The 7684-nt window shown below is 40.3% G+C and overlaps 1 protein-coding gene and 1 long non-coding RNA gene across 10 annotated transcripts in view; one reads left to right on the forward strand and one right to left on the reverse strand.

The window, feature by feature from the left end:
- Positions 1-7684, forward strand: part of LOC102675860 (protein turtle) — a 53539-nt gene that overhangs the window by 38281 nt on the left and 7574 nt on the right. For 2 of the 9 annotated variants that reach the window (XR_004149802.1, XR_004149803.1), the window contains exons 16-19: positions 6032-6203; positions 6237-6438; positions 6540-6565; positions 6604-6794. The exons of 2 other annotated variants lie outside the window; for them this stretch is intronic. Coding sequence is in view for 5 of the 7 variants with exons in the window: in XM_006611643.2 (XP_006611706.1) it covers positions 1673-1926; positions 6032-6060 (283 nt within the window). In the remaining 2 variants the exon portion in view is untranslated. Of the gene's footprint in view, positions 1-1672; positions 1927-4030; positions 4093-4852; positions 4864-6031; positions 6204-6236; positions 6439-6539; positions 6566-6603; positions 6795-7684 lie in introns of those variants that run through there. 5 more of the 9 variants (XM_006611658.2, XM_031508608.1, XM_006611659.2 and 2 more) reach the window with 3 other exon arrangements.
- On the reverse strand, positions 1661-2396 carry LOC102675680. Its single transcript, XR_421170.2, has 2 exons — positions 2129-2396; positions 1661-2008 (listed from the first exon to the last, which is right to left on the reverse strand). It is a non-coding gene; the product is annotated as an uncharacterized LOC102675680 (long non-coding RNA).

The following is a 7684-nucleotide window of genomic DNA, read 5'->3' on the forward strand; positions in this document are numbered from 1 at the left end:
TTTATTTAACAAACGGTGTATCTGTAGCAAAGGGGAAATGGCTCGCCCAAGTCGTCGCATTTCCCAACCTATATCGTACGTACGTATATCGTGAAATCGGCCTCGATGTAACCGACGATAAGGTGTTCAGCTTTGAAATTACGCCAACCGGACTGCACGTATAACGTTTATATATATAGCGGGTACTACTACTACTACTACAACAACTACTACAACTACTACTACTACTACTACTACTATTACTACTACTACTCAGCCGACTATTATGATTTCCATTTCGTGGCATCCAAAAGTCCACAATACGACTGCAGTGATGCCTATTCTGGATCGTATGTCGCCTTTGTTTCCCGCGACGAGCCGTTTCGTTTCTTTCCTCCTTCCTCCCGCCCCACTCCGCTCCTCTCTTCCCCTCCCCCTTTTTTTGTCCTCGCATCCAATTTTCCCCGCTCCTAACCAGCCGTTTCTACCGTTTTTTTTTTCTCTTTCTCTCTCTGTTTCTCCTCCGTTCGTTTATCTTCCCTCCTTCATTCTCATTCGCGCCCATTTCGTCTCCCTTCCCCTCCATTTTATCACTTTTTCATGGCTTGTTTTTACGAATCTTTTTCTCCACGAATCGTTGATACGTCCAATCGTTTATCCTCTCGCGATTTTCACCGGGCTTATTGCGAGAATTCTCCATTGGTCGCAATGGTAAACGGTATAGAAGAATATACATATATCGGATAGAGATATATTAATTAATATTTCCACGTTGACACGCGATGATCGATGCTCGCTTAGATTAGATAAATATTAGATTTGGATCTAATCGGTTCTCGCGATAAGCCCTTTTTTCTTTCTCTCTCTCTCTCTCTCGATTTACACAAGTAACGCGCGCTCGGGTCTCCCCTCGTGCAAACACAAACGTATCGCTTCGTAACGCTTCTTTCCCGAATGTTATACACGAAGCGAGCGGACAACGCACGTTTGTATTTTGTACACCGATATTATCCAGAACGGGCTGGACGGTTCAGCCACTGCCAAGATTATCGCTTCCAGCTCCGGATTCGTAGTTGCATTCGTAGTATATATATATATGTGTGTGTTTGTATATACACGAGTTATATATATATATACGAATACGGAGCTGACGTTCGAGGATCGCGACCAGAGCAAGGATCAGAAGAGAGCCAACGCGAGTTACAGACTTTTGCCCGGAGATCGAGGGGTTTTTGGAGGGAAAGAGTTGATAACTATTTTTACAGAAAAAAAATAATCTTACAGTTTCAAACGAAAAAAGTGGACCTGACTTTAACTCTCTCTCTTTTTCTCTCTCTCTATCCCTTTTTCTCTCCTTTTTCTCTTTCTCTCTTTCCCTCCATTCCTCTCTGTCTCTCTTTCTCACACACTCTCTCTCTCTCTCTCTTTCTCTCCTATCGTTTCTCGTTACGAAGAGAATGAACCGCGGAAATAGAACGAGGGAAATACGGACGAGGAAACGCGGTTAGAAAGCGGTGATAATATAAATAAATAAATAGATAAAAGACAGGAAGAAAGGGGGAAGGGGAAAAAAAGAGAAAAGAAAAGAAAAGAAAAAAATATGAAGAAGAGTTATAAATGAAAAAAAAAAAAAAAAGAAAAAGAAAAACGTGGGCGTCTCTTGTCCTCCTCTCTCTCTCTGTGTTTTCTGTAGGTCGACAAATCTAAACGCGTGCGGCGAGTCAGTCTCGACGCTGACCCGTTGCAGCCCGTTGAATCCGCAACTACCACCACCACCACCACAACCTCTTCATCAACCACCACTTCCTACGCAAGTAACCACCCCCGCCACTGCCACCTCGGAGCCGGTCCACGAGCAGGCCCCCCCGAACCGTGATCGTGACCATCACGCACTCCACCTCGATAATCGAGATTACGAGAGCGTGTTTATCATAGAGAGGCGGAACAGTAAGCCTAACCTCCGCTAGCCACACTGAAAATAAACCAAGTACTATCACTGCTACTACTAATACTGCTACTACTACTACTACTACTACTACTACTACTACTACTATTCCCGCTACTACCTTCACTCTACTACTACTACTACTATTACTACTCCTACTACTACTACTACTACTACTACTACTACTACTACTATTACCGCTACTACCATCACTCTACTACTACTACTACTATTACTACTACTACTACTACTACTACTACGTACCCGAGACAACGGTTGCTCCCGAGACCACGAAAATAACAACTCGCCGACGGTATACGTGTATGTGTTTCTCTGTGTGTCTAAAACAACCTAATATTGCCAAGCGATCCATCGATCGGTCAACCGATTCGATCGATACTCGTGGTTCGTCGTTGATCGATCGAGCGAGTAAATTGCCACTTGCCACTAGGACTTGTCCGTTACCAGAACTATCGCTATTACTGCTACTATTACTACTACTACTACTACTACAACAACAACCTACCTACTGCTACTACCACTACTACTATTACTACTACTACTACTACCGCTACTTACCTACTGTGCGAGACTACAGCTCTGCAATGTTACCTGCTAGGACCTATTAATCTACCACTACTACTACTACTACTACTACCATCTACTACTATCTACTACTACTTAGGATGATTGTCATGACTGTAGATGAGATCAGCAATACAGGCAATACAGCTAGGAGTCACACTAGTAACCATCCAGTCAGTACCCTAAATACCTTCGTTCGGCGGACTTAGGGAGTACATAGATACGAGACGAGATGCGAAGACGAATATTATTAGAATTTTAAGCGGGTTGAGGAACGATTCCTCTCGAAATTTCGAGATTTCGTTCGACCTTGCTTGAAGCGTGTCGTCGAACACGTTGCTATTCGCTTCCTTTTCGCGATTGGTTCGAGGTTGGTAATCGAGCAAATTAAATTTCAAAATTATCCTCACTAGTTTCTAATCGTTATTACACACGCCGTTATTATCTCATTCTCGATCTCGCCTCGCCAACAGTCACACGTATCATACAGAAATTTATTCATTCGTCCATTTTTGTTTCCTTTTTTTTCTTTTTCTTCTCTCTCTCTCTTTCTCTTTGTCTCTATCTACTACTATTTGCAGACACTCGATTCATATTATCGCCTCGCCTCACCTCGCCTCCTTTTCGTCATCCATTTTTACTCACGATCGCTCGCACTTATTTTTCATCCGATCGTCTCTCGTTGCGCGCACTCGCTCAATCGATAGACGATAATCGTAAGATACGAGCGAGTTCTCGATTGTTTCGGCAAAAGTTGAAATGAATCTGTAAACGTAACATTAATCATAATCGATAAAATCTACTTTATTATTTACTTACGTATATGTATATATTTTAAAAACAATCGAGAATCGCTCGTGATTTCTTTGCTCGTATTATATATATATATATATTTGAAATTTGATGGATCTCGCGCAACATTTCTCTATACGTAGATGCACCACAATAATTGAAATATAATTCTTAATTCAAGACTCGATTCAAGATTTAGCTTGCTTCATTTTTTTGAATGAACGCGGTCGGCCCGATCTTGCTCGCGATTTTTTCTTTTTTTTTTATAACCGAAAAAATTGATCGATTTGAACGCCTGTGAATCTCTCGATTGGTCGCAAGATCGGTTCGTCTCGTTCGTCAATTTCACTCACCTCTCTTCTCTCTTTCTTCTATTCACGTTACGATCTCTCGATCACACGAAATTACTCGGGAATCCTCGTGGGATCGACCCGTTTGCTACTTCTTCTTCTTCTTCTTCTTCTTCTTCGACATTTTTTTTTTCACTCACACGTAGCATGTCACGCTTCACCGAGCATGACAATGGAAAAAAAAAACACGAAAAAGAAAGGAATTAAAAGAAAAGGAAAGGAAAGCAAAAAAAAAAAAAAAGAAAAGAAAATAAAAAAAAGAAACGCAAAAAAGAAAATGCACGAACAAAATTGATGGTGCGATAGTAATCAGGGTGCTTTCGCTCGATCGAAGTTTTTTAACCCAAATATCTTGTATCTTTCTTTTTGTTGTTTCCAGTTTATCGATTTTAGACGAGCCGTAAAAAGACGCGTTCACACTCGAACACACGGATATAAGCAAAGAAAAAGATAGGTAAGCCGCTCTCCTTGCGGCTCTACCCTCTAAAAACTGCATCTAAAACACGATATATTTCATTGTATTTTATTATTCATTGTTGATCGTTACTTTTTTTTCTCTCTCTCTCTCTCTCTCTCCTTACACGATGATTATTCGTCATTGTACGAGGACTTCTGCTCCCTTCCTTATCGATCGATAAACACAGATCCTTTCTCGAATTCCTTCTTTCCGATGAACCACATTTATTTACACATACACACACGTTTCTTCCTACCTGTTATATATATCTGTATCATTGTTGCACAATGATCCGTTCTCTTTACTTAATTTATCCGTGTTACTCCTGTGTTGCGTTGCTCTTTTGCTTCGCTCCCTTCTTTTTTCGACTGCTTCTCCCATCCGTTCGTCGGTTTTTAACGATTTTATTTTATTTCTATTTTTATTTCTTTTTATTTATTTCTTAATTTATTTATTTATTTATTTATTTATTTATTTCTTTTTTCCTCCCCCACCTTCTTTAAGTCTATTCCGTTGCGAATGCACGAGCGACGAAGGAGAACGAGTCTTGGACGAACGCGAGACGCGATCCCGACAGGAACGCGCGTTATCTATTTGCTCCCTAACATCACCGCCTAGAAGTAACGTTCGATTATTTAGCGTTATATTTCTTATCATTATCGCCACGATATTGTTTTTTGTGAATGTAATCGTTGTGTTACAACATTCTCTCTCCCCCATCTTTCCTTGCTGCCGGACCCGAAGGAGGAGAAAAGGTGACGAGTTTCGGAGCACCTAAATCCACGATTGCTATCACTAAAAAAAAAAAAAAAAAAAAAAAAAAAAAAAAAAAAAAAAAAAAAAAAAAAAAAAAGGGGAAAAAAAAATAAAAAAAAAAAAAAAAAAAAAGTAAAAGATTAGAAAAAAAAAAAAAAGGAAAAAGAAAAAATTAACAGGGAAAAAAAAAATTGAAAAAAAAAAAAAAAAAAAAAAAAAAAAAATAATAATAAAACAAAAAAAAAAAAAGAAAAGAAAAGAAAGAAAGAAAAAAAATTGGGCAAAGAAATTTAAAAAAAAAAAAAAAAAAAAGAAAAAGATTAGAAAAAAAAAAAAAAGAAAAAAAAAAAAAATTAAAGGGAAAAAAAAAATTGGAAAAAAAAAAAAAAAAAAAAAAAAAAAAAATAAAAAAAAAAAAAAAAAGAGAAAAGAAAAAAATTACATGGAAAAAAGAAATTGGAAAAAAAAAAAAAAAAAAAAGAAAGAAAATTCCACTCACTGGCAACGCCCACCCACCCACGATCCACGTCACGCCCGACCACTCGTGCACCGGAATGCGCATGCGCATGTCTTCCCTGCCTGCATCCATTATTCGTTATTATACTTACGTACACGTAATTAATTCTTAATAATTATATTGTACGTTTAACTTGTACGTCTGCCTTTTCGTTGTTTTGTTTTCCTAGCTCCTCTTTTTTCCTTTTTGTTCGTGTTAACGTTGCGTGTTTTTTTTACGTCGTTGTTGCACGTTTCTTTATCGTTGTATCGGGGCGGTCGTTCAACATCGTCGAAGGAGGTCGAAAAAAATTTGGAAAATTTTCTCAAACAACATCGTGCTCGTTCTCCTCGTGACGGAACCGAATTCTAAACTTCGACACGATTTTGAAAAGGAAAAAAAAAAAAAAAAAGAAAAAAATTGCTTCTCGTTCCCTCTTTAATCTCAAACGATACAAACATATGCACGCATATATATATACGTAAATCACGCATATCGGTCGTCGTTGTTTAATTCGGTACCGTCGAGGAGAAAAGGAAAGAAAAAAAAGACGAAAAAAAATGTGTAGCACGAAGAGCAGAAAAATTCCTTGGACGGGGTTGATCGCTGTTCGCCCAGCCGAAAAAACGCCACTACGAATGGTCTAACGCTCGTTTTGTCCTACCCTGTAGACCTAGAAAAAGCCGAGTACCAGGTCTAAATCTCCTTAGGGAGATACTGAACCCGGGCACACCGGACTCGTGCCGCGGTCGACCACTGGGTAAGATCTCGCGGGCGGCCGACGGCCGCTTNTCCGCCTCCACCCCGACGAGGGAGGAGAGGCCGCCCGTCCACCAGATCCACGCCGTGCACGTGCCCCACGTACCCCACCAGGTGCACACGGTTCATCATCAGACGCCGAGGTACAGCAGGGACAACATCGAGGCCAGGGTGCAAGCGATGAAGGCCGAGTTCCATCAATTTCGACAGCGGCAAGCGAGAAGAAGGCAGAGCGCTCATCTCGAGAGCGCGTGTTGAGAGAGAGAGAGAGAGAGAGAGAGAGCACTGTTCCAAATGACTCGTCGTCGCATCATCGAATTTTCACACGAGTAGCAGTTCGATCATCGGAAGTCTGCTCCGATTCTTCGTTGCTTCTTCGGCTCCGATGGCCGTCGATGGAGAGCAGAGAAGCGGAATCCCGGGCCGCTATCCCGGCTGTGACGAAAGCTGTGGAGAAGAAACAAACGCGCGATTCCAAGCCGCGATTCGTATTCGTTCGGAGACCAACCGTTAAAAAAAAGCACAACGAGGATCATCGTACGCGATTCCAGTATAGGCAACTTCAAGTCAATTCTATCAGCTGGGCAACCATCTCTATAAAAACAAAGAAAGAAAAGAAAAAAAAATCGAAAAAAAAAAGAGAAAAAAAAAAAAGAGAAAAGAAAAGGCTGTTAACGACAAACATCAGCTCAGGACATTATTAAATTTTCATCGATGAACGAACGACAAACGTAGTAGAACGAATGCGTTGTTAAGAACCTATCTATCGTTCGAGTTCGATCGTGTTGATCCGAGAGGAGACCAACGAATTATGTAACCAGTCTTTTTCCTTCCAACCTCCCTTCTCTCTTACTCTTACGTTCGAAAGCGAAGAAACGCAGCACCAGAAGGAGAAGGAGGAGAAGAAGGAGAAGGAGAAGGAGAAGGAAAAGGAAGAGGAGAATCGACGCTCGATGGACGATTCCGCGTCGACGAAAGAAGAGAAGAAGAGGAAAAGAAAGAAGAAGAAGAAGAAGCGAGGCGGAGACGATTCGAATTCGACGATCATTTATTATTGGTCATATCCCGCGTGGTACCAACGACGCCTACGTCCAATTCGAAGGACCGCGATTTTTAGCGTTACTAATATTATCGAGTATAGAGACATAGTCGGGGAATGCGAGGAAATGGTTTCCAAGCAAAAGCGAGAAACGAGCGAGAACCGTTTCGTAGCGATTAACTAAAATTATTATTCCGACCGACAGACTGCGCGATACGATCGGCATTGAATACGCGTGGAGGTTTTACTTTAGGGAAGAATGTTGATAAAAGAAAAAAAAAAAAAAAAAAAAAACGAGAGATGGCACGATACTCCAAAGAATCTGTACCATGCTCCGTACTATACCTTTTAAAACGACACGTAAGATTAACCTTAATCGTACACTGTAAGTATTACAATTAAAGGAAAACGAAAAAAAAATAAATAAATAAATAACGAAAAAAAAATAAATACGAAAGCGAATGCGAGACAACAAAAAAAAAAAAAAAGAAGAAATAAGAAAAGACACGAGTAAGATAATCGAAGA

The sequence above is a fragment of the Apis dorsata genome, unplaced genomic scaffold, assembly GCF_000469605.1.
Source record: "Apis dorsata unplaced genomic scaffold, Apis dorsata 1.3 scaffold_92, whole genome shotgun sequence".
Classification (NCBI taxonomy): domain Eukaryota; kingdom Metazoa; phylum Arthropoda; class Insecta; order Hymenoptera; family Apidae; genus Apis; species Apis dorsata.